Source organism: Rhinatrema bivittatum, chromosome 1, assembly GCF_901001135.1.
Source record: "Rhinatrema bivittatum chromosome 1, aRhiBiv1.1, whole genome shotgun sequence".
In the NCBI taxonomy this organism is placed as follows: domain Eukaryota; kingdom Metazoa; phylum Chordata; class Amphibia; order Gymnophiona; family Rhinatrematidae; genus Rhinatrema; species Rhinatrema bivittatum.
Window position 1 is genome coordinate 360,966,226 of NC_042615.1, and position 27,687 is coordinate 360,993,912.

At 44.0% G+C, this 27,687-nt stretch overlaps 1 protein-coding gene across 2 annotated transcripts; it reads right to left on the reverse strand.

The window, feature by feature from the left end:
- Positions 1-1,226: 1,226 nt before the first annotated feature.
- LOC115090883 (C-X-C motif chemokine 6-like) lies at positions 1,227-26,493 on the reverse strand. 2 transcript variants are annotated; one of them, XM_029600514.1, is made up of 4 exons: positions 26,404-26,493; positions 7,705-7,834; positions 4,719-4,799; positions 1,227-3,480 (listed from the first exon to the last, which is right to left on the reverse strand). In XM_029600514.1, the coding sequence occupies exons 1-4, from the start codon at positions 26,408-26,410 to the stop codon at positions 3,438-3,440; spliced, it is 261 nt and encodes an 86-aa protein (XP_029456374.1). In that variant the 5' UTR covers positions 26,411-26,493; the 3' UTR covers positions 1,227-3,437. The 2 variants fall into 2 exon arrangements, with proteins under 2 accessions (XP_029456374.1, XP_029456364.1); XM_029600504.1 differs by lacking the exon at positions 26,404-26,493 and adding an exon at positions 8,934-9,027.
- Between the last annotated feature and the right edge of the window lie 1,194 nt (positions 26,494-27,687).

Here is a 27,687-nt window from a genome sequence, read left to right on the forward strand (position 1 = left end):
ATTACGTCAGGTCTTTTTCACAGGAGCTTCAAGAACACAGAATGAATAGTCATAGATCCTAGATTTTTATTATACTGACAGGAGAAACTCCTGAAAGAAAATGTGACCCAAAACACTTAGGGGTACATTTTCAAAAACAGCGCGCACGCATACTTTTGTTTACGAACCACGTGTGAACAAAAATCCGGGGTCGGCGCGTGCAAGGGGGTGCACATTTGTGCAACCTGCGAGCGCCGAGCCCGGCGCGCGCTGCCTGTTCCCTCCAAGGCCGCTCCAAAATCGGAGCGGCTTCGGAGGGAACAGACCCACTCGCCCTGCCCTTCAAGGAACCCTACGTACCCAACCTATCAAATCTTTCAAACTCTCCTCCACCATAAGCAGAGCCTTCTCTCTCGCCGGCCCCACTGTATGGAACTCCTTGCCCCATGACATACGCATGGAGACTTTCACGCCCAAATTCAAGAAAAAATTGAAAACCTGGCTTTTCCAGCAAGCCTACCCCTTGACACCGCCCAATTCATTAAACCCCTCTCTAATTGATTCAACGAACTATGATTAAGTATGTTCTACGACTAAGAATGCCTTTTGACCACCGATGTATGCCTTGTGCTCTTATGACTACTGATGCCATGTATATATGTATATAGTTTTATATATGTTTGTATTTACAGTTTTCAATATTTATTGATCTATTAATTTGCATCGCCTAATCCCCCTGTTATTCTGTACTATTATTTCGGTTTTATGTAAGGGCGCCGCCCAAACGTTTTTGTTCTTTGTGAACCGATACGATGTGCGAACGGATATCGGTATATAAGAGACCTTAAATAAATAAATAAATAAATAAGAGAGCCATTGCAGACAATTGCCAAAACACTTATTGACATTCCCAAAGTGAAGTTGCTGTGCTCTTAAATATAAAAAAAATTCATGGATGTCAGTAAACGCTTTCCAACAACACTGACTTTATTTATATTCAAAAGCACAGATATACCACATCAGGAATATCATGTTTCAGTAAGTCTTTATATTTAGCTGTTCTGCCCATGGTCAATTTCAAGCCCAGAAATCTAAGTGCCTAACTGCATGGTTAGTCACTTAACTCCTTTGAAAACTCTCCTGAAAACGTTGCAGATTCCTGGGAGCAATCTATGGCACTCATAGGGTGTTCCACTGCTTTGCGTGTTGAATAAAAACACATTCACAGCCATGTGCATGGTCCTGTTGGCAAAATATACATAGTTTATTGATTCACAGCTTTTATGTCCAGAAAAAGTCGAGAAAAACAACAAATTCACAGTAAAATACAACTTTTTCACATGAGATATCTGATATATAGTACATTTCTATCTGTAGGGTTTAAGTCACAGAACTGTGTAGAACAGAACACAATGGAGAAAGTTGACACACATTGCACTGGAATATTTTTCTGATTCCAGAGCAAATATTCACATGAATGGCTTTAGTACAACTCCGTATGATCACTATTAGTCCATATCTTAGTGCCCTGTTTTAAAAAAAATGCGGCCAAACTGTGCACTTTTGCAGCAAAAGGCTCACAGAGCCAGGTTCACATGAAAAAATACCGAAACACTGCAGATCAGCTGTGCACTTCCAGATGGATGCATTTTCTTGCTTCTCCCTCTGCACTTTCTCAGAATAGGACCCTAGAAGGTTTTTTTTTTTTTTTTATATAGTATGCAGTCTTAAAGATGAATTTTCTTATGGCAGAATACTTCAACAATAGAGTTACACTTATTGAAATTACATTTTAGGTGCAAAATCAATTATCTAAAAATTAAAATTAATTTTCCCTATGAAAACTATTTTTTTCTTTTTGATAGCTTTGATTTTATTGTCGCATGGATTTAAATGGTAGCAAAGGAAGAAGTGCCTATGTTTGTGCATCTTCAGACATGGAATTGATCAATAGTACTACTAGTAGTAGTAGTTACTACTACTGCTACTACTTATTTATATAGTGCTACTAGGTGTATGCAGCACTTGTAGTAGTAATAGAAGCTCACAGCTTCTGTCCTCTTTGTGTGAACCATGCTTCGACAGTGCTCCGTAGAAAAGTGCCCTAAAATTAGAATAATGCTCACTGCTCAAAAAGGTCCCAAAATAGGTGGCAACAACTGCAGAAATCTTGGAGCTGAGTTGGAATCTCTTTTTTGAAACAAGGATCTATGATGGAGGTTTTTGTACTAAATGCAAAAAAAAAAAAAAAAAAGGAACATGAATAGGATTCATGAAAACTGTGACTCTTCTCAGACCCAGCTTCTGATACAAAATACAGAAGAGGCATCAGCAAAGACAAAAATTGTCTTCCAAGAATTTCTATCACAAGTGATCTCAGTACAAGCCATGCACCAGGACTTCAGTCAACCTCTATTTGGAGCCCTTTGCAAAATATCAAAATGTAAGACAATGGGACTAATGGACTTTTACAAATGATTCTTTCTTCTAGGTTTTATTATTATATTGAGAACCCAGCACAAAATATTTCCACATTTGGAGACATGGAATATTTTACTCTCCAAACCTTTAAGATTTGCCTGCTACTGCAGGTTACTGTAGTTTGGTATTTGAAAACAAACTGCTTGCTGTAGGAACACCAAATGTTGTTACAGAGTAAGAATAACTTGATGCATTGCCAGCACGCTGAGCCGTATACTTCTAGGAGACATTGTATAACAATGAGTATAACATTTACAGCTTAGGCACCGAAAGGATCAATGTAAAGTGTGAGTCTTTCAGACAAAACTGTCACCATCTTGCACATCCAACCCGTCAATTCAAGCCTCTACTATAAGTTAAGCGGGCCCAATTTTCAAAACCATTTATGCAGGTAAAATGCAATTTACCTGTGTACAACAGTTGCATGGGAATTGTGCTCCTCTGATTAGGTTAAAAGTATTTTGTACCTGCATCAAATTTCAAAGCAAAAGTACACGCAAACTTCTACTTTGAAACCTGTGGCAAAGTCCGAGGGTAAAAGTTAGCTGCAGACTTTCTCCCAAAAAGAACGTTTCAAAAATTGCCCCATATGCATGGACAAGGGGCTATATTACACTGATTTCACCCAGTGACAATTCACACTTGTTCATAAGCAGTCTTTCCCGCCGGCAGATGGTTAGCCAGTGGCCCTTTAACTGTTGGTGGTTCTGAGTATAGGTAAGATGTTTATTTCCTTTGAAAGGAAAACTCTTCACATTACTGATTCCAGCACTGAATGTGCCGTAGACTGCATCAATACATACACAATAAACAAACTTTGCTTCATTATAATATTCACTGAAATCTATCTTTTTTTTTCACAGTTGTAAAGTAAAACAACACATAAAAAGGAAAAATAAAGCTGAGAATGTACTGCAGTATGTTCTAGCTCAGGGTCCATGTGCATTTAGAACTTTCTACTCTCAGTTGCCATAAACTCATGTTCTTCCAGGTCTCATTGAGATGTAATTTGCTTTATTCCTATGGATGACAAGAAAATGATCATTCATTAAACTCAAAAGGAGGGGGAATGACAGCTAGAACATGCAACACAAGGCTTAACTAAGTTTTTCAAAAATTCAGTGTGACAAAAAAACAGTCACTTCACCCAAGTATGGTCTGAAATGCAGAATATGCAGTGAGCCATCAACAACCATTGACTGCATGTCAAATATTACCCTCCACCGAAGAGTTAAGAAGCAACAGTACCGGATGGCAGCTGTGTCATGATGATTACCCACTCTGCTTCTTACTAAATTCTTTTCAGTTGTGTTTGGTCAGTGTAGCAAGGGAAGCTTTGCACCTGAACTACAGAACCAATGTAAGTCACTGCGCTAATCTTACCGATGTATTGGGGTGCGCACATGTACGCCCGATTACGCGGAAGTTATAAAATCGGGGTTGGCACGCGCAAGGGGGTGCACGCCAAGCCGCACTGCCTTTCCCCCGTTCCCTTCCCCCTAGCCTGACCTTCCCACCCCTTCCCCTAACCTTCCCCCCCCCCAGCCCTACTCTAACCCCCCTGACCTTTATTTTACCTTTTGCACCGGCCGACTGGCGGTGTGCGATCCCCGGCACAGCAGCAAATACGGCCGCTGTGCCGGGAGCCTGACACCGCCCTCGCCCCGCCCGTTTAGTAAAGCCCCGGGACTTACACGCGTCCCAGGGCTTTACACGCGTCGCCGGTATGGTATGTAACAGATAACATTATGTACCATATGTTATGCTTTGTGGATGTTCAAGTTTTATATAAAACAATAAAAACAGATTTACCATAAAATAGGTCCGGCACGCAAAACCTTTTAAAAATCTGGCCGTTAGTCTTTAGGACAAATTTTCATAGTGAATTTGTGCATAAGCCTGCTCTGAAAATGTGCAGGTTGTGCCGATATGTGCATGGACATACGTGCAGAAAGTTACCCTCTGCTCAGAGCAGGGTGTAACCTTATGCTGTGCATTTAAGCATATACTTTAGAAAATTGAAAAGTATGCATGGAAATCCTTCCCTCACTCCAACTCCTCTCTCTCTGAACATATAAGAATGGGAAAAATATATGCAAAATCGGATTTGGCATGTACTTTTTCCCATGCAAAGGGTGATTAAAGCGCATTTAGCAGGACTTTTTGCTCGTAAAGGGCTTTGGAAATCAACCTCAATAAGAACACATTTTAGTCAGTAGAGATCTGATTACAAAAACAAATAAGGTAAAATAACTCACTTCCGAACATTCGCTATGATCTTGTTTATCCACTTAGCATCTGGGTCCACACATACAATCTGTCCAGTTTTTAATGTAACGCTGAAAAAGATGCAAACAATTAATTTTGCAAATTTCTGCACCAAACCAGTCTTGTTCTTCCAATAACCTAACAAGGCATGCAGCAAAAACAGTTACTAGCAGCCATTCGGAGCAATCTATAATATGCATACACTTATCAATAATTCTATCGCTCCAGGTAAGACCTGAGTCAAGCTAACAGATCTAGAAAAATTAACCAGATGCAGTACAAGTACACTGTGTTCCTGGGGCTCGATTCTCTTCCTGTCCCTTGCTCATTTGATCAGAAGGATTTGGAGTGACATGGAGATAATAATCATAGACCTAAGGGTTTGTGAAAAGCACATTTTTCATTTTGTAAATAAGTTTGCTGCTTCTCTGAAAATGTAGACTTTATTATGAACATCTGTGTCTGAAATGCAGAAAATGGTGGCATTCACCAATAACAATGCCAGATCATTTTAACAGCATTCAAAACAAAATGGGAAGGTTCCTAAATACAGCAAAAGAAGCACGCTTTGCCATTTCCTCCCGTGCTTCATCAAATATCGATCCATTAAATTCTACCATGAAAAGGTTTAGGAATGGAAACCTTTTTTCCAGCAAAGCTGAAAGCCGTACGGTATGGTCTTACTATGAATATTTCTGTAAATCTCTCCGTCAGGCGTGACCAGCTTTGGTCCTGAAGTGCCTCAAACCGGTCTGCTGTTCAGGATATCCTCAGTGAATATGCACGAGGTAGATTTGCATGCACCGCCTCCATTCTATGCAAATCTAGCTCATGCATATTCAATGTAGTTTGTGGTCTTGAGGGTTGGAGAACCTGGAAGAAGCCTCAGAACCTCCTGCTGGTTAAAAGAAGATAATGCGCGTGTTGATAAACCAGAACTGTTGTGTCTGTCTGAGCCAGAAGATGCAGGAAAGATTGATGGAGAGGACAAATTCCATTAAAGAATGTCTGTACTGCCCAACACGTCTTATTTTTCTAAAATCTGGTACAAATGTTAATCTCAGTTATTTTTGCATTGCGTTGCTGTCTAAACCTGATTACTATGCAACTGTTATATCAAAGTGAAATATGATATGTGTTTTGTGACTCCAGGGGAATATTGGAAAATTCCAGTCTTTGGTTATGCATGCAGGCAGTGGGGTAACACTTGGACTGGATTAACCTGTTTCTTATGCCCTGGAGCCAGGTGGCAATCCTATTCAGGAGGCGTTTGGCTTTTCCAATTACTCTGAATGCACCTGGGGGAGGCATGGTGTGCAAATGAAGTATGGCACACCGGGTAAACAAATGCAACACGTTGACGAGTTTGATCTGTGGTGGACACTGGGAGGCAGCAGACAAAATGGTTGCAATATGACCAGGGACTTGAAAGCTGAGGACAAGGAAGTCCATCACTAGGATGAGGAGAAGCTGGAAGGGTCAACTAAGCCATTGACTTTGGGAGCAATCGTCATTGCTGCATGGATTAACAGGGGTCTCATTTTTGAAAATTAGTTGAGGGGGAGAAGCAACTTTCCAACCATCAGAAGGGCGAGAAGAGGAAAAGAAGCAGAAAAGAGCGTGGTGCGGGAGAAGAGGGGGGGAGTCTAGTGAGGCCATGAAACAGAAAAAGAGGAAAACAGAGAAAGTAATAAAAGTTGGATTAAAGCAAACAGAAATTGGTAAGTGAGAAGGGGAAAGGGAGAGGAGTAATGAAAGGGAAAATACACAGTGAGGGATGGAGAGAAGAAGATTGGAGAGCAGGGAGGGGATTTAAGTTAGAAAGCAGGGGAGATGGAGGAATAGGAGGCAGCAATAGGAGTAAGAGATGGGAAGAAGGAGAAACGGGAGATAGAGGAAGAAGAGAGGAAGAATGAAAGGCTATGAGGGATTGCAGGGCTGAGCGATGTGAAGTAAGAGGCCGATGAAAGGCATGAGGAAATAAGGAGATATGCAAAGCACTGCAATAGGGAAGGAAGAGAAGTGGGGAGGGGAGGGAGATGCAGGGCAGTTACATGGGTGAAACAGATAGAGAGGGAGAGAGAGATAAAGGAGGAGGTAAAGCCAGAAGAGAGACTGAGAACAACATAAGAAAAATAAAAAAAGCTCAGATAACTAAGGTGGGAAAAATAGTTTCAGTTTAGATATCTGATTATGAAACTTTTGAAAGGGTTAAACTATGTATACTTTAAAAAAAAAAAAAAAGTAGTAATAATTAAGAAGGTAATTTTCAAAGTGTTTTACTCAGGTAAACGTGTTATATATATATATTTAAAACGTATATTTGAAAATTGCCCAGCCTCTGCATGAGTGAAAGTATTGTGCAAAAAGAGGCATTTCTGGGAGGGGATTGGAGAATTCAAAGCACATGCAGAGATTTGATATTCAAAAAGCCAAATAAGCAGGAGCAATGTCCCTGGGTCCTTCTGTGCCAGTAGACTTTGCAAGACAGATTTTAAAAAGGAAGCACCTTTGTCGCCCTGACCCATGGGCCTGCAACCTAACAGTGGGAATCAGGAAATTGCCTCTCACGTGTAGCTCTGCTCTGTTTAGTGACCTCATGCTGCAGGCCAAGGTCTTGGCCATGCTGCCCTGGCATGACCCTGATCAAAGGGCTCTCTGCCCCAGGGGCCTGGATTGGTGTCAAGCTCTGTGTGTGAATGGAGCTGGGGTGCTGAACTGAAAACTTAGGGGGCCTCCAGTGCTAACATTTGCTAGGAGGTCCTAGTAAAGGCTGAGCTTGACCTCTGAGGTGACCTTCTTAGCCTCCAGAGAAGAACTGAAGCCATCCTAAAAAGGGCCTGTGAGAGTATGGGAATAATAAGGATGATGTCCAGTGGATGAGTATTCAGGCAGGGGAGGTCCTCAAAACCCAACACAAAGACCACCAATGAGGTAAAATATTATGATCCTTCAAAGTCATGATCTACTACTTACAAAATTTCTTGTTTGTTGCAGCAGAGAGTTGGCCTAGAGATTTGAAGGCGAGAAATCCTTATTGGATTTATATAGAGCGAAGTAATTTTCTGGCACACGCATGGATCACACACAGCAGGCCCATACGCACCTGTACGTCACAAAAGAGAGAGAAATTAGCTTCCACAACGGACACAGAATTACATGTACATCCCCAACTCTTTCCCTTCCAGTACAGGTTTATAGAAGAACAACTTTAGCTATCCAGGTGTTGTATGCTTTTCATTTTCACAGTATGAGGAAGGGAAGGCGGAAGATGGCTTTTATCTCTGAAGGCATCCTGAACAAAATCAACTACCTGTGATTAAATAAAACCTCCTCCCTTATCTTTAGGTGTTTTATTTTATTTTTATTGTTTTCCTACTTTTTGGAATGCTCCGGGCATCTGAATGGCTGCCGAAAGCCAATCGATTATATATATATATATATATATATATATAAAAATAGCTCTCAAAAGGACAGGGCAGAAGCATTTCCCTGCTGTGACATGAATGAAATGGCTTCTCTTCTCTAACTGGCAGTTTCCTCCTGTTCCTTGTTTTTCACTTTTTCGATTCAGTTGGAACCAGGGCTGGGATTTGGCGACATGAGCCTCGATTCACTGTTACCTGGGGATTTTTCTCCCGTCTTATATCACTGCCCCCGACGTTCCTAGTCTGGCCTACTGCAGTGATGGTCTTGGGTAGAGGGCCATAAACCAGGGCTCCTCCAGGAAGCCTGCAATCACAGGCCTGAATCCATGCATCAGGTGTCTCCCCTTTTCCTAATGACCAGGACTCCCTCCACCTTGCGGCCGTGACCACAGCCTCCCCAGCCCCAGCCGATTTGGGGCGCGGAAGACCCAGCCGGGGGACCGAACCGGGGACCACCTGCATGGCAGTGCACAGTACCCAAGCCATCGGGCTGGCTCAGATGGCTCTTTCATTGGGCGAAGGCACAGCTCATGCCATGCTGTGAAAGTCTGCAAAAAACATAGGCTGACATGGTGTTAATGTTTGGGTGGAAGAGCAGGAATTGGTTATGTAACTGTCCTATGCATGTAGATCATCAGCCCTGTGATTTCTTAAACAAAACTCCATCTATTCAGCGTTATTACATAAAGTATGTGACGCAAATCAGTGCTCTCTGAACTCAAAGACCCCGTAAATTGAGTCCAATAAGAGAGGAAGATGCGACAGTGCAGCGCTTACCATGAGCATCCTGACTGATTAGCAGCAGGGCCAGCAGCAGGAGAGCAGCGCTGGATCTCATCTTGGCCTTATCTGTGGTAGGAACTCGGCTTTTTTCAACCTCTGCCTGATGCTCTTGGTGTGAAGCACTCTGCTATTTATTTGCTCGAAACAGGGAAGTAACATCCTCATCAAGGGTATTTTTTTTTAGAAAATGAGTCTGAGAAATGACCTCACTCTGCTTTCCAAAAACTACCAACAGTGATATTTTTACCATCTGCACATTCATGGGTTGGGAGGAGGCTAAAGGGGGGAGGGGGAGGGGGGGGGGGTGTAGCAAGGGTTGTTTTACTGTAAACTAAGAAGGTTGGGGGAATTTGTTTTAGATAAAGTTGAATTTGTTTGGTTCTGACTACAGCAGACTAAAAATGAGCCTAGGGAAAATAAGATTTTAGTTGTTCTCTGGATTATTTTCTCCCCCAAAACATGGAATTATTTTGATGAGGCAGTTTATATAAATCCTATGATTTGCAGTCTTTGCTTCAAGTCTTCGGAATCAGAACTGCATGAAAAAAATTCTTTAAATGTAATAAATATTATTAATGTGGGATGTTTGAGGTCTTTTTAAAGTGTAGGAAAAGAATTAGAAATTAATCTTGCTGCTGCACAAATAATGCATTCCTATTACAGTTTTACAGTATTCTCAAATTCATTTAGGAAGAGGTATATTTAACAAAAAAAATATATCAGTCTTATAGTTTATTTTTTTTAAGCTGTGAGTATGTGGATAGACTGATGCTGTATATTGAAAGATTAATTTACTTATTTAAAATTACTTATATTCCACCAATTCACAAATAAATCCTTCTCAGCAGATTACAACAAAAAAATGCAGATCATTAAAATGCAAAAATGGGCAAGAATAAAAACTAGTACCAAATTCAACAAATAAGAATAAAATATTACTTTACAGAAAACACACAAGCCCAGAAAATCTTGACTGAAAGGTAGTATGATTAATCACATCACAAGATGACCACTATTGCTAATCATGAGCATACATGTTATGTTTTATCTTTTTTTTATTCAATGTAAGAACAGGTACTACAAACAAACATCTCCTCCAGGTACTCTGTTTCTTAAGTGCCTTGAAGGCAAAGAACACTGCTACAGCAATACATTAACGTTTCTTCCCCCCAGAAATCTCTCCCCTCCTTGGCCAGATAAAGGATACATAAAATACAAAATTACACAAATTATGAACCCAACAGATAAGAGTACAGATGTGGTCCTACCATCCAGCACTCTAGTCAAAAAGATTATTCATGATCCACTATTAAGAATTAAGCTTCTCATTCTAGGGGCTAACTCCTCAAGTTGCCAAAATATAAAGTCCAACGTTTGAAGGCAGACATAGATGCCATTTGTTCCAAAAGCATCAACACATGCAGTAAATTCTGCCACTGCCAAAAGGAAGGCAAGTTCTCATTCGTCCAAATTAGGGGGTCATTTTCTAAAGGGATCGGGGCGGAGTCTGCACCGGAAGGGGAGGAGTCGAGGCGGCATCCACGACAACTTCTCTGACAGCGAAAAGTATGAATCCTTATCACCGCCAGTAGTGCGCCAAATACCACCCCCTTTCAGGGTGGCGCTATTGGGTGCGAAAGCCGGCAGCGATCGCACCGCGGTGGTGCGATCGCTGCCGGCTTTCGCAGGCCCGCCCCCCCAGCCCCCCGGTACCGCGTGATTCACTATTCTCTGCGAAAATAGTGAATCCAGGCCTTAGCAAGATGGTTTTCTTTCCAATGCAATAAGCTTTCATTACAAAAAAACGGTCGCCTAGTGTCTTACAAAACTAAGGGGGTCATTTATCAAATGGATTCCCTGGTACCTCCTCCCAGCTAGCCATAAACCCCCCTCCCTTACCCCAGGCTTCACTGAGGTCTTCAGAAGCAGAATTGCCACCTCATTCAGTACAGCTTATCTTAGAGGCTGTTTGAAAACTGAACCCCCACCACCCTCCATATTACAAAATTCATATGTAAACTCTTGTCTGTTCCTTTCAGAGATCTGAGGGGTTCACTATGCGAAGAGGAATTCTGGAGTATAGGTATCCTTTTGGCATCTTTTTCCACCATCCAGTGAATAAGGTCCCGGAACTCCTTCGGCATTTGGCTCCATCCCTACTTCCCATTCTGAGCCATTCTCCTCAACCTTTTCTGGCATCTTAATTCACATTCTGATCCCAATCAGATGTGGGCTACTTCAGCCTCATCAGATTTCCAGATGATTCCCTTTTTACACACACTTTTGGCTGTAGACAAGTGGAATGTCATCCAAGACACTGAAGGACTGATGTACTAAGGTGCACTCGGGAGACCACACAAGTTTACTGGTAGTTGTGTGCATATTTGTTTTGTGCACAAACTTTACTGCTGATGACAATGTGTATACAGAGTAGTGCCCCTTGATGTAAGTTTAATGGTAATGAAAACTTAAGCTATTACCCCCTAATGTAGAGAGATGTGTTGGCTTAGTTTGTGCTTTCTTAGCACTGGAAAATTAACTCCTAGTCTGAGGTGGAGTAAAGTTTCCAGTGCTAGTGCTAGTCTAGGGGCGAAAGCTGGAGCTCTGATGCTGGGACCTATACTCAGGATTTGTGCACAGAAAATATGATTTACACTCACAAAAATGCTTTCTGCACTGAAAACATTTTTTGTGTGCATAAATCATAGTTTCTATTCTTGTTGAGGATAATCAATTAATAAATATCTGCAAGCATGTTATCATGAGACAGATGTGGGAAAATATGAGCCAATTTCATGAGAGGTATAATTTGAACAGCAAACTGTCTCTGCTTCATAAATTATACAATTTAAGACTGATAGACTCCCAAGAAATGATGGAGCACATTAATGCTGTGTTAGATATTGCAGAGAGACTGGGACACATGGGGGAGGATTGAAGGATGGTCATTTGTCTTTAATATTACTGTGTTTGCCTGTTAAATGCACTAGAATCTAGACCAGAATGTAAACTAACACTGGACTATGTGAAAGGGAGATTCAAAGATGAATTTGTTCACAGTAATGAGAAATCACAAGGAACAAAGGCAAGCATCATGAGGCAGCTCTGCATGGGGAGTTATACAAAGAGACAAAACATTTTCAAACTGCCCTTGCTGCAGGGGGAGAGACTGTGTTTGAAAACACAAAAGAGCAAAAATTCATCACATAGCAGGGGATAAGGCTTGTGGGTAGGTACAGCCCAAGAGAGATCATGATAGCTACACAGAAGGGGGTGTAGCTGAAAGGCAGTCACAACACAAGCTCTGATATCACTGCAGAGAGGTGGACCATTTGAGGAGGACTTGTCCAACCTGGAAACCTGATCGCCATTATTCATTAGCTGTGACAATAGAAGTAGCTAAGGGGGTAATTTATCAACGTGCTATATGACGTTTTTGCATGCGTTAAGCACCTTTAACATATGCGAATGCAGCATAACGCATGGTGCAATGAGAAAAATAGATGTTTTTAGCTCCTGGAGAACCAGCCTAGCTGTCAGGGCCCTTCTACAACCTTGGGGGGGGGGGGAGAGAGAGAGAACCTAGCCATAATGCCCTCATACTAGGTAGGTATTTATATCTCTATAGGAGGCCCACCTAGTAATTCGAGGTGAGATTTAGGTTTGTTTTTTTTAAATTTATTATTAGTATAGGGGTTAGGGGTTGGATACACCATCCCTTTCTGCTCCACTAACGGGCCCTTCTCAAGACAGACGAGAGAGGCTGTCTCCAATGTCATTGCATTCCAAGACTTTTGGATCTTCAGCTTCCTTGGCACTGGGGAAAGACCGGGCTGAGCACCGCTGCAAACACCATTACCGGTCACCATCAACGCATGGTCCCCGGAACTTATGCGGCATAGGCGGCCACTGTGCTGCCACCAAAATGACCCCGTGGGGAAGATGCATCATCCTCTATCAAACCCAAGTGTCACAGGTGTACCCCACCGATAATGGTGCCAGGTACCAAGCCTCCTTGGGGCTCCGAGGAAGCTCTGGTGATGCCGCCTCCTCCTCCTTACGTCCTCACTTCACTGGACTTTCAGGAGGAGTTGGAACACAGGGTTCAGATGGCGGTGTTCAGAGCCCTGTGGGATATCGAACCGCCACCAGCACTGGTCCCCATGCTGGTGCCGGAGACTGTGCTGTCTCTTTTGGCAGCCCTGCTAGAGCATCTGGATGTTCTACTAGGCGTTCCTCTGAAGTAGCTAGTGCCAGGAGGACCATTGGTTCCTCAGTGGCCTCCGATACCCATTATTGGATCCGAGGAGGAGGAAGACTTGCCATGGCCATTGGTACCTACGGGGCCACTGGTCCCAAGGCCGGAGTTTCCTGTTCCCATTCCTGGGCCGCGAGGACTTTGGTGCCTACGGTGACCCCCTTAGCTACTTCTATTGTCACAGCTAATGAATGGGAGGAGGAATAGCCTAGTGGTTAGCACAGTGGGCTACAAACCAGGAGACCAGGGTTTGAGTCTTGCTGTTGCTCCTTGTGACCTTAGGCAAGTCGCTTTATCCTCCATTGCCTCAGGTACAAACTTAGATTGTAAGCCCTCTGGGGATAGCAAAAGACTTACAGTACCTGAATGTAAACTGAGGTGATATCTCAGATGAATGTCGGTATATAACAAATAAAATAAGTTAATACCCTTGGTGCTGTTGATGCCCTCAGGGCCATTGATGCCCCCAGTGCCTTTGATGCCCTCAGTGCCCAAATCAAGAGGCCTGAGCAGGGACCATCCTTGCTGGCCCTCAGGGGACCTTAGTGAGGAAGAGGCCCTGTATAACCCCTGGTGGGATGATAACTCGGAGTCTTCTTCAGAGGACTCCGAAGATATTCTTTCAGAGCCTTCTCCTCTAGATGAGAGGCTTAGATCTTCCCCAATTCCAGCTCCTTATGGAAGAGGATACCCATATCAAAATCCTCCAGTTTGTAAATGTTCCAAAGGAAATAGTAGCTGTCCCAGTCCATGATATTTTTAAGAAACTTCTCCTCAGGATCTGGGAACACCCCATATCCATCCCTCCGGTTAATCAGAAGGCAGATGCCATCTACCTGGTCCAACAGGCGTTGGGTTTTGAGAGGCGCTATCTCCCACACCAATCAGTTGTGGTGGAGTCTGCCCTTAAAAAGGCCAAGCACTCTTACGCCCACACCTCTGCCCCTCCAGGGAGAGAGCACAGGGCGTTGGATGCCATGAGTAGGAAGGTGTCTCAGGGTGCTATGCTCATTGCTTGTATCGCCTCCTACCAACTATATATGAGCCAGTATAATTGGAACCTGTGGAAGCAGGTCCAAGAGCTGTCAGAGCACCTGCCTCAACAGCAACAAGATGTGTTCTCAGCAGTAGTACAGCTGGGTCTGGATGCAGGAAAACACGAGCTGAGATCCACCTATGAGACAGCAGGAAGAGTGGCTGCAGCAGGTATTGGCTCCCGCAGAATGGCCTGGCTCTGTGCCTTGGACCTTCTGCCAGAGGTCCAAGAAAAGCTGGCAGATCTACCCAGTATGGGTAAGAATATTTTTGGGGATTAGGTCAGGGACATGGTGGCTCAATTGAAGGACCACCATGAGACCCTGCAACATCTGTCGGCTTGTGCTTCCGACCCGCTGTCCTCTGTCAGGAAATCGAGACAAAGCTTGAGGAAACCATTCTATTGCCAGAGGAAATACTGTCCTTCTGCCTCGCAGGCCCGCATGCCCTGCGCTGGTTCCAGAGGTTGCTCCCGTAAACAGCGGGCCCCAGGCCTCAACTAGCCCCCCAGCAGAGCCTTGTCACTGGGTTTTGACTGGGAGCGAAAAAGCGTGAGCCAGATTGCCATACTCTTGGCATCCTGCCCCCCGTTCGGAGACAGGCTGTGTCACTTTGCGCACCGCTGGCTCACCGAGGATACCAGCTAAATTTCAGGGACGTCCCTGCGGACTCTCCCCCACGTCCATAATGGGCTTCGTCCGCTCCTTAGGAAATACTTCTAACAGACTTCTACTCCCTTCTAACAGCCGGAGCGGTGGAACCCATCCCCCTCCACCAACGGAGCAGAGGATTCTACTCTCTGTATTTCCTGATTCCAAAGAGAACTAGGGGACTACGCCCTATTCTCGACCTAAGAGCTTTTAAACTAGATCATGGGAGAAAGCCAACCCTCACTCAGCAGTGCATGGGTCAGAGTAAGACATCTTCAAAGGATACTGGTAGAATGGGAAAGTTAGAATATCCCAATGGAGAGGTTGTGATAAAGGCAGAAGTAGCCCAGGTACATTTAAAACTTACATTTTATTGAAATTCAACAATTCAGTAATAAGTAAATATAGACAAACTTATTGGACATCTAGATAGACTAGATTAATGGGGTAGAGCTAACATGGATTTAGTAAAGGGGAGTCTTTTTTTCACAAATCTAAACGCGGATAAGAGTCACTTGAAATAGTTATCAAGATTTTCAGAAAACATTTAACAAAGTCCCTCCTGAGAGGCTCATCAGGAAATTAAAGTTATGAAATTAAAGGCAATGTCCTATTTTGGATCGGTAACTGGCTACAAGATAGGAACAGAGTATTTATTTATTTTCCTAAAATTGGTTTGAAGGAGCATTACAATAAATGTAAATGATCTAAGGCATTAGAACAGCTTACAATCGATTCAGAATTTGCAATTAATGTAGCATTCGGATTTAGCACAAGTAAGGACCTTCATTCTTGGTTTTTATTCGTTAAAATCATTTTCTGGGAATTCATTAGGGTTTATTTTGAAAAGAACAAAATCAGGAGATAATCAGTGGAAATCATGACTCATTTTTTTCATGATAAATATCGGAGTTTATTTTGGTAGAGAGAAGCCAGGATAGTATATTAAGCAGATCTCTCAGTCACCTTCTCGGCAGTGTCCCTCTTCCTTTCCCCATCCCCTGACTAGAATGTCCTTCCCTCTTTCTCTGCCCAGTCCAAGAATCTCCCTCTCTCCCCCTACCGCACTTGCATTCATGCTTGCCGGTGGTGGCTCCTCTGCCCTCCATCTTTGGCAGCATCCCTGCTGAGGCTCCCAAGCTCTGCGGCACGGCACTTCTGCTTTAGAGTGGGGCCAGCGAGCCTGCTGGGAAGTGCTTCCGGTGGGAGTGCCGGCTTCAAATACCACGTTGGCAGCACTGGACAAGCGGGTACTTTGGCTGCTTGGAGGGGAGGCGTGACTTGGAAGGTTGCATCGGTAGCACCGGAGAGTGAGAGCTTTTGCTGGTTGGGGGAGGGGGGGGGATAGACTTGAAAATGAGCACATGCTTTGGTCCACGCTGGTTTCCAACAGTCGTGGGAGGAAGCCTAAAAGTAGGGTAAAAAGTGATTTCAACTGATTTTCACCTTTGGAAAAATCCAGGAATTTATGGGTGAAAATCTGTTTAAACTGAAAAGGAAGGACCAAGACCCAGTTGTGTCCTGGTAGCTGAAGAAGTTGGCTGAAGATGTGAGCCTTGAAGGCAAGGCTGAAAATGAAGGGTCATTTCTTTCAATGCAGAAAGGTAAATGGTGGAGTGCCCAGGGATCTGTAGTGGGACTGATACTTTTTAATATATTTACACATGACGTGGAAAAGGGAGTGATGAGTGAAGTGATCAGATCTGCTAATGACACAAAAATTATTCAAAGTAGTTAAATTACAAGACAATAGTAAGGAATTGCAAGAGGACCTTGCAAAACTGGGAAACCGGGCATGCAAATTGAAGATGAGATTGGATGGGGACAAGTGCAAAATGATGCATATAGTTAGGGACCTTCATTTTCAGGTTTTTCATTTATTTTTCCCAGGAAGTTATCAATCTTTATTATTGACTCACAAAAAAACAGGAGAAAAATCGGTGGAAAAAAATTAGTCACTATTGGCTGGTGATTTGAATAATTTTGTGTCAGCTGCAAATTTGATCATCTCACTCAATGTTCCCTTTACCGGATCATTTATAAATATATGGTTTTGTTCATTATGTGAAACACTAATACATTCTTGGGGAAAATAAAATAATATCCGAAATCGGAGCGGCCTTGGGACCTGGGGGCGGTTCCGGAGGGCGCGGCCATGCCCCCGGGCCGAAACCACGCCTCCGGGCCCGCCCCTGAAACGCTGCGTCCCGCCCCCAAAACGCCGCACCGATCCGACACGCCCCCCGACATGCCCCCCTCGAAAAACCCCGGGACTTACGCGAGTCCCGGGGCTCTGCGCACACCGGTAGGCCTATGGAACATAGGCGCACCGGCGCGCAAGGCCCTGCTCGTGTAAATCCGGGCGGATTTACGCGAGCAGGGCTCTTAAAATCCGCCCCATAGGGAAGAATACTCCAAAGTATAGGCACATGCTGCACAAGTTGGGCTCGCACTGCCCACCAAATTTTAAAAGCCACCCAAATGCATGCAAATCTGTCACTGGATTCACATCTCACTTGATTTCAAAAAGGGGTGTGGTCCGGGCTGGGCATGGGCAGTTTAGGGCGTGGTCAACAGATGTGCACGCCCAGGTCCACTGTCGCATAACTTTACTTCTGCTATGGAGGAGATGTAACTTATAAAATAAATTAGCCATTTCTTCTGGGTTTAAAGGGTTTGGGGTAACTGGAGGGGGTGCAACCTATTAAACCAGAAGGGTTTGGGGGACCTAGCTGTTAAATGGACTAATTAGTGGATGAACTGGTGAAACTGGCAGTGGCATGGACACATGCCTGTTATAATATACCCCGACTTACACAGTAGAATTGGGATTTGCATGCCTAGGAGGGTGCCCACTTAAAATTGGCTGACATGCAGCGGCCAGGCTATTTTATAAAGTTCGTACATATGTGCGCACAAGTTAATAAAATGATTGCATATCTGGGCATGCGAGGATGCACATGTGCCAAAGTGCACTCATGTGCGGTTTCAAAGCAACTATCAAAGATGGCAGCTTTCAAACTCGTGTGCATGCTCATATTTGCACTCATATGTTGGTCCCGCACCCAAGTACGTGGTCATTTTATAAAATACACATGCATATGCACACATGTTATAAAATAGCCTGGCCATGTGCACATGTGTGCCAAATTTTAAGTGGGCACACCCATGTGCACACAAATGCTGCTTCAACTGCGTAAATTGGGGAATTTTAAAATCGGTACTCACCGACGCCATTCCCAGTTTTACTAGTTCGGCCCAGTTTGCCCATTTAAGAGAGAGGTCCTCCAACCCCCCCATGGTTTGATAGCCTTCACTCCTCCCCAGTTAGCCCCGATCCTTAAAACCTCACAGATTTTCCTACTCTTCTTTAAATTTTAAATTATGCAGCATCCATAGCAGATGTAAAGTTAGTTACGTGGCAGGAGGCCCTGACATATCCGGGTCACGTCAGTATTTATGCACACATCTTAGGTTCATGCCCCACCCAGTCCACGCCCATGCCTCGCCCCTTTTTGAAAATGTTTTGAGATGTGCACGCTGTGGTAGATGTGTGTATCTCAGCGGCTTTTAAAATCTGCTCTGCACACGTGAGTCCCACTTCTTCGTGCATTCCCTAATTAATGTGTGCATCGGGCTTTTAAAATTCACCCCTAAATGTTTTATTGCAGTCCTTTTGCTGTAGAGCCACAGGTAAAGAGTTCCATATAATTGGAGCTGCCACCGAGAAGGTTCAATCCCTAGTTTCTGCTAAACGTGCTAATTTCACAGAAGGAATGTCAAAAGGCCTTTGTGAGATGATCTCAATGACTGTGTTGGATGATATATACGAAGAAGTGCATTAGCCTATGGTAAAGAGTCCAATTTCACTAACTTATGAATAGCCATCGTGACTTTATGCTTGATTCAGTAATTAATCTTTAGCCAATATAATTCCGACAAGATAGGTGAAATATGGTCTCTGTCTTTTCCTGAAATTAGCCGAGCAGCAGCATTTTGTAGTAATTGTACAGCCCTTATGGTAACACAACATTGACGTTATTGTTGATGAACCTATCCTCAAGTACTCTCTCTATAATCAAACAGTAGGTGCTCAAGAACGGTCTCTTATTTGTCCTATCACTTCATTAACCTTTTCCAGGTTTGTGTTCATTTCCAACCATTTATGAGACTTTTACAGATTAAGATATTTCTTTCATAGGGCACCAGCTCATCTGACAATTCAGTTATCAGCAGGAAATGGATTTGGGCACACGCGGGGCCAGTTGACCTCTTACTACTGTCTTTTGAATGCTTAGGGCCGGATTTTAAAAGCCCTGCGTGCCGGCGTGCCTATTTTGCATAGGCCGTCGGCGAGCGCAAAGCCCTGGGACGCGCGTAAGTCCCGGGGCTTCGTAAAAGGGGCGGGAGGGGGCATGTCTGGAGGCATGTCCGGGGTCAGGGGGTGGGTCCGGGGGAGTGGCGCTGGCCCGGGGGCGTGGCTGAGGCCTCTGGACCAGCCCCTGGGTCGGGTGTCAAAATGCCCATTATATTATATTATCATTAAATTAACGACATTTTCCTTATCTGGAGGGGTAAAGACATATAATTCTTCCTTTTCATTAACTGGCCAAATTTCTGTAATCCTAATCTAAGATTATTATCCAGTCGACTGGATAAAACCCGACATCCCCTCCATTATCCTAGGAGACTTTAACCTCCACGTAGACTCCCTTCCACGATCTACATCATGCGAAACTCTCCTACAGTTCCTTCATGCCATAGGACTCCAGCAAATCCTAACATCCCCCACACACAAAGCTGGACATACTTTGAACCTGATGTTTATCAACTCTAATGTCCTTTCCACCAACCATCCCATATGCACCCCTGTTCCCTGGTCTGACCATCACCTAATAGAATGCCTTCTTTCCACTAACATCCCTCCTCCAAGCAACAATACCATATGCACCAATATAATATCCAGAAAACCCTGCCCCAGCGGCGAGCTAGCAAACGCACTCTCCACCTCCTTATCCAATCTAATCTGCTCAGATCCTGACACAGCACTAGCATCCTGGAACAACCTTATAGGAGACATCGCCAATAGACTCTGTCCAGTCACCAAATGGGTCATAAGTGCCACCTCAAACCACAAAGCCATGGTACACACCAGAACTTAAAACTCTAAAAAATACCCTCACGCAAAAGGAAAGACAATGGCGTAAAAACCCGACCTCGCAAAATTCCTCCATCTACAAAACAGCACTACACATCTACAGACTCTCTACCCTAAAACACAAACGAGACTTCTATGCTAAAAAAATCCATGACTACAGATTCAACCCCAAAGTACTCTTCTCCTACGTCTCAAGTCTCACCACTCCCATCCCCCCCATCATACCAAACTCTGATGCATCTTCTAAATGTGAAGAACTGGCCAAATTCTTCCACAGCAAAATCACAACCCTCCTATTGAGATTCGCCCCCACTCCCCGCCCGTCCTTCCCACACCCTCCCAACCCACAATGGCCACCCTCGAATTTACTTCCACCAAAGAAGTCGAGAACATCCTCAAAAAACTCAAACCTTCTTCTCATCCTGCGGACACCATTCCCTCCAAAGCCCTACTAGCCATCCCTAATGCCATAGTCAGAGCTATAGCAGATATCATCAACTGCTCACTCGCTCATGGATCCGTCCCAGATGCACTCAAACACGCGGTAGTCAAACCCCTCCTCAAGAAACCTTCCCTGAATCCAAAAGACCCCTCCAACTTCTGCCCTATCTCCAACCTCCCTTTCATTGCCAAACTAATGGAAAGAGTTGTTAACTCACAACTCATGGACTATCTGAAAAATCATGCGATCCTCCACCCCTCTCAATTTGGTTTCCGGAAGCACTTCAACACCGAATCGCTACTCCTCTCCCTATCCGACCACCTCCTCAGAGGCATGGGCCAAGGCCACAGCTACCTCCTTGCCCTCCTCGATATATCAGCAGCTTTTGACACCATTAGCCACCAGCACCTATTGACACGCCTGGAAAGCATCGGCATCTCAGGCCTTGCCCTTGCCTGGTTCACATCCTTCCTCACAAACAGAAAGTTCTCCGTTAAAATTGGTAACTCCACATACACCCCACACCCCCTACAGCAAGGAGTCCCTCAAGGCTCATCACTTTCTTCCACTCTCTTCAATGTCTACATCACCCCACTCTGCCAACTCCTTTCTGATCTCAAACTTAAGTTTTATCTCTACGCCGATGATGTCCAGATCATCATCCCCATACACAACTCCATCTCCGATGCCCTTGAACACTGGGAAAACTGCCTCGCAGCCATCAACTCCCTGCTCACCAACCTCCACCTTGCCCTTAATACAAACAAAACGGAACTCCTACTTATCTCCCCCCATTCTTCCCCCTCCATCTCACTGTCTAACAACCCTAAGCTTAACCTTCTCTTAACACAACCTTTTGTGAAGGACCTTGGAGTGCTTATTGACCACCAATTAAGCATGAAGAATTATGTTAACTCTATACTTAAAGCTGGCTTCTTCAAATTTAATGTACTTAAAAAACTCAGACCCCCTCCTACACACAAGACTTCCGTACAGTGATCCAAGCCACCATCTCTTCCAAAATTGATTACTGCAATGCTCTCCTCCTAGGGCTCGCACACTCCACGATAAAACCACTACAGACATTACAAAATGCCACAGCAAGACTCATTGCAAATTCCCACAAACATGAACACATCACTCCCATCCTTAGAGACCCTCACCGGCTCCCCATACCCTCCCGCATACACTACAAAACCCTTACCATAATACACAAAGCCATCTACACCCACAACTCCAAATGGTTAGACCGTCCATTCACTGCTCCCCAGTCCTCTCGACCGACCAGAACTGCCAACAAAGGCACCCTCCTGGTGCCCTCACTTAAAATAGCCCATCTCTCCCTCAGTACGCGACCGTGCCCTCTCGATTGCAGGTCCCGCTCTTTGGAACTCCCTGCTGCCCAACCTGCACCTTGAACCATGTATGATCAAATTCAAAAAGAAACTAAAAACCCTGTTATTTCAGCATGCTTATCCAGAATAGACGGCCTCAAACCTGTCATCCTATGTATCACCTCTTGGTATTTTGAAATTTCCTCATATTGAGGACTCAGTTGTTTTCTGTTAATCTTTACTTCATAGCTGCTTCTTGTTACCCCCCAGCCCAGTTATTGCTCTCCCTGTTAACATGTAATTTCCAAACTTAATTTGTTCAATGTAAACTGGTATGATGTCCACAACTAATACCGGTATATAAAAATGTTTAAATAAATAAATAAATACTGATCACCATAGTATTCCCTTTTTGGACATTTTAGTTTCTATTACAGATGGAGCGGTTCAGACCACACTTTAAAAAAAAAAACAACCTACAGACAGAAACACCCTTCTTTCATACAGACATTGTCATCCACGTTCCCTAAGGGATAATATCCTGGTAGGATAATGTTTCATCTTCACCAGGTGTGCTCCATTCAGGATGAATTTTTCTCTCAGGCGGGTTCAATGATTTTTTATCTCATGGCTATCCACATCGGTCATTAAATATGCATTCAAAGATGCATTGTACACAAATCATGATTTACTTGTTTCTAAGCTCTCCCCAATGCATCAGACTTACTTACTTGTGAATTACCTTTATCTCCTGCCTGCAGTTATATCTGCAATATTATATGGATATGGATGCAATTTACAGGACATGGTTGGTGTCCTCTGAATACCAAAAACCCGCTCCAACACCTTCTTCACACTCTGGCCATACCCCTTGTGGGAAATGTAGCGCTTGCCCTCTTTCCCTGACTATTTCCACCTTTATAAGGTAAACATACACCTGCATGTCCTCTGAAAATCAGTGAGCAATAACTAACAAATCAGAGGTCTTAAGGCAATACTTAATGCCACACTATTAATTTGTTTTCAACAAACTATTTAACACCAATCATTTACAAAGATGGTTTATAGCATCGAGTGGACCACTCCCCTATATTATCTATACCCATTACCTTCCATAGCTAAAAATATTCACTTGTCACACTCAATCTTGCTTTACCCTCCAATCACAGGACCCCCGAGTCGTCCACATGGGAAAAACATTCAACATAAGGGTATTCTCTCCATGTGCCTCCTCTAATTTAAAGCCTGATTTAAAAAGCATTTACACACTTAAAATTGGGTTTTACATGTGTAAATAAACTTTACCTGGGCTAAGTGGGCTTTTGAAAATTGCTACAATGCCATTGAATAGTCCATAGGGATGTGAAAGTGCACTTTATGCAAGTAAATGGCTTTAAAAAGATTGTGATGATAGAATGTTACATTTACACCTGTAGCTCCTTTGAAAATAGTGGGGCAGATTTTCAAAGCCTACGCACGTAAATCCAGGCAGATTACGCGCACCGGGCTTATTTTCAAAAGGCCTGGCGGCACGCATAAAGCCCCAGGACACGCGTATGTCCCAGGGCTCGAAAAAAGGGGCAGTCTGGGGGTGGGATGGGGGCGTGGCCAGAGCCTCCAGGCACAGCGGCCATTTGCCGCTGTGCCCGGGATCGTGGGCCAGCCGTTGGCTGGCGCACGCAACTTGCGCCTGCCCGGAGGCGGGCACAACTTATAAAGTAAAGGTAGGGGGGGATTTAGATAGGGCTTGGGGGCGGGTTAGATGGGGGAAGGTGGTGGGTGTTGAAGGAAAGTTCTCTCTGAGGTCGCTCCGATTTTGGAGCGGCCTTGGAGGGAACGGGGAAAGTCATCAGGGCTCCCTTAGGGCTCGGCGCATGCAAGGTGCACTAGTGTGCATCCCCTTGGGTGCGCCGACCCCGGATTATATAACATGCGCACGGCTGCACGCATGTTATAAAATTGGGCGTAGATTTGTGCGCGCCGGGTTGCGTGCATAAATCTACGCCCGTGCGTAGCTATTAAAATCCAGCCGAGTGTATATTATTCAATGCAGAAAACGTGAAGACGCATATGCATTAGTGAGACAGGCCAGACAATAAAGTCAAGAATCAATTCACACATCACAGGGAAGCCCAGACTGACATCTCTGTTTGAGAGAACTTTTTGGAAAGAGACCATTACATCAATGATCTTATGATCAATATACTGAAACGAAAATGTAAAACAGTACAGGAACACAAAGTTTTTGAAGTTAAAATGATCAAATGCTTTGGACTGACAAAAAAGGACTCAATAAAGACCTAGGTTTCTTATCACATTATGAACCATGAAATTGTCACCTTCTGATCACCCATCAAACGTCCCTCCCCCCCTTCCTCTTCACACTATCACTGGAATGCCTTTTATGAGTCACTTATTGCAACCACAGTACTTCATATTTATACTGGTAATCTCATCTTTTTACTCATTTGAATTCTGACTAGAAGAAGAGAGCATTAACTCTTGAAATCAAGTCAAGAAATGTATTAAGTTAGTCCAATGAAAAGGTATCACCTTATACATTTAGGAATTATAAGGAAAGGAATGGAAAATAAAACAGAGGTACATCATAATGCCACTACATTGATCCATAATGTGATCACAGCTTAAGTACGGTGTACATTTCTGGTCACTCCATGTCAAAAAAAGATATAGCAGAACTAGAAAAGGTACAGAGAAGTCTATCAAAATGATAAAGGGGATGGAACAGTTCTCCAGTGAGGAAAGGCTAAAGAAGTTCAGGCTCTTGAGAATAGATGACAAAGGAGATATGATAGAGGTCTAAATGGGGTGGAACAGGTAAATAGGGAATGGTTATTTACCCTTTCCAATAGTACTAGGACAATGGGACATGCCATGAAGCTAACAGGAAACATATTTAGAACAAATCGGAGAAAGTATTTTTTTACTCAGTGCACAATTAAATTGTGGAATTTGTTGCCAGAGGATGTAGTGAAAGCTGTTAGTGCTGCTGGGTATAAATAGGGGTTAAATAGGTTCCTGGAAGAACAGTCCATAAACAACTATTAGTCATGTAGATTTGGGAAAGCCACTGCTTATTTCTGATTATGAGCAAGAAGAATTGGATCTATTCTTTGGGCTCAGGGGTGGTTCTATAATGAGGCAGGCTGAGGCAGCCGCTTCATGCGGCAGAATTTTGAGGCGGCAAAAAATATCCCCCCCCCCCCTAAAAAAAAATGCCCCTGTAGAGTCTGCCTCATCTGACTCAATGCCTTACTTTACCAGAGCGGCATGAGCCTCCCACGCTCAAATTGTGCTGCTGACTATTAAATGAAGCGATAGAGGTGGTGGAAAGGTCAAATACTGACCATGGCGCTGCTGCTTTTGTTGGTACTACTAGGTGGGCCGGAGCTCTCCCCCGGGGAAGACGCGGAGCTCTCGCAGCCTCTGCGAGAAAAAAAACAAATGCAGGAAAGAGCTTGGCTTTTCACTCCCGAGCTGCTAAGCTAGAGGCTCTGGCACCTTAAGCAATGCGCCTAGGGCTGCCAACTGTCCGGAGCTTCACATCGGGACTGGGGGCGGGTGGGTAACGGGGTAGTCCATTCCCGCGCTGTGCACTCTCTTTGCTTTCTGTGCCCGGGGTTTATTTTTTTGCTGCTGCAGGCACGCTCTGGTTGGTGGTGCTTTCGGCTGCCCACCATCAGCCAAAGGAAAAGGAAGGAGCCCCTCCACGCCGGCGAAACAGAGCAAAACAATTAAAAAAAAAAGTCTAAGAAGGCCGTTGGCCTAAAGAAAAGAAGAAGCCCCACAGGGCCTTCGGCGGACCTCATCCCGCCGGCAGCCCGAAGAAGAAAAGAGGCCCCTGCTGTCGCTGTCAGCCAGAGCAAAGAAAAAGGCCCCGCAGAGCCGTCGACGGGCTCCCATCTCGCCGATGACCCGAAGAAAAGGAAAGACCCAGAGGCCCTACAAGCGCGTCAGCCCAAAACAAAGGACATCCCTGTCAGCGCTCCCTATCCTGCCGGTGCCGGCAGGGCTATCGGCTAGAAGAAATAGAAAGGTCCCGCAGAGCACCACGGACCCCCATCCTGCCGGCGACCCAAAGAAAAGGAGACCGTGGATTGAGTTTTTATATGCGAGAGAGAGAGAGTGCGTGGGTGTGCGCATGAGAGAGAAAAAGGGTGCCTGGGTTTGTGTGTCTGTGAGAAAGAGAGAGGGGTGGGAGCCGCCATCTCGTTCCTCGTCTCAGGCAGCAGGTTGCCTTGAGCCTCCCCTGTTTGGGTTCCTGCTGCGTACTGGTGTTACAGCAAAGGTCATTTCAAAGTAAAAATGATGACTTACAATATGTATATTATATTTATATGCATTACAGTGATGCCATTTAGAAAACCCAGGAAAAGAGATGCAGAGCTGTCTCTAATTTGCCTTTGTTTGGAACCACTCGTTAGCGTCCCCAGCACTTTGCATTTAATCTGGAAAACAATTATCTTCAGGAGACGCTGCTGCACTCCCTATTAATTGTTATAAGCTCATCTGATTCCTCTGCAGGGCTCCTCTACATACTCATCACTCCTGCATAACTGGCCTTACCTCTCATCCATTGGGCTCCTGTCTGTCCTGACGCAGCCCATGTGGCAAAACACGGTCCGTGTCGAGGGACCAAAAATCTGTTCTCTTCAAGCAACTGTGAATAAACAATGAATATGTTAAAATTAATTCTTTGTTAAGTTTCTTCGACTGAGCTCTGTAAGACAAGGTTCCATGAACATAACCAGCGCTATTAGGCCTATTGTAACATGTATGAGCTTCACCTTCAGAAAGCCATAAGTAAACTGAATTACAATTACAGTATACCAAAACAGCACTAGCTGCCAGCACTCAAACAGCAACAACCCTGCCTATGAAAAGGCAGCACTGCAAATATTACACCAGGCCTTAAAACACAAATACACTTCCTATTAAGAAAATGAAACAAGGCATTCTCCTATAGATCTCTACACAGAAACTATGCACTAGCAGAATACCTTACCTCTGTCACACATGCAGAACACAGACAGACCCTGACTAAATACAGAATAAAGAGACCATAAAGTAGGAATAAAAATGCACAGACAAAATCTAAACTGCAACAAGCCAGACAATGGAAAACCAGAATCACTACTATTCCTCAGTGCCAATATTGAGATCTGGAACTATGAGCCTTCATTCACAACTACCCAAGAATGTTTTCCCCTGTGTTATACCCTCCCAACTTATGTTCAGTCTAGTCATTGCAGTGATAGTTGTAGGGCAGGGAGAGCTGCTTCTGAAATCCAACAATCATGGACCAGGAATCTGACCATCAGTGTCACCCTTAAGCATAGACCATGCCTTCCTCCCTCAAGGGACTGTAAATGCTGCCTCTACAACATCCCTAGCCTTGGCTGACCTGGGGATTAGAACCCCCAACATGGAGATTAGAACCAGCGATGTTCTGAGCCACCAGGTCAGACCAAATAGTCACGTTTTCATGTAATAATAGATTTAGTATTAAAGAGATCTTGCTTTTTTTTAGTGATCTGACATTCAGTAATGCTAATTTCAATAATGAAAGGCAATCCTACTCAGGGAAATAATTTAAATCCTTATGGACAGGGAATAGGTAATTTTGCAGGAGAATATTTACTGGGCCCACGTGATTGAAGATCTGATCTCTCCTCCCCCAAATTATTAGCATATAGAAGGGAGAGGGGATAGCCATCTGGAAACACCTCTAGATTGCTTACAATAAACATTATTAATATTATACCTTCCATAACTCAAACTAACTATAGTACATTTCTCTATGCTTAACTACAAAATTACTAGGTATATACAGGTTGATTTTAAAAGCAT

Coding starts and splice junctions, on each gene's coding strand:
- LOC115090883 (XM_029600504.1), bottom strand. CDS start 8,994: ATGAGATCCAGCGCTGCTCTCCTGCTGCTGGCCCTGCTGCTAATCAGT. Junction 4,800..7,704: donor TGCAACAAACAAGAAATTTT/GTAAGTAGTAGA, acceptor CATCTTTTTCAG/CGTTACATTAAAAACTGGAC. Junction 3,481..4,718: donor ATCATAGCGAATGTTCGGAA/GTGAGTTATTTT, acceptor TGTCATCCATAG/GAATAAAGCAAATTACATCT.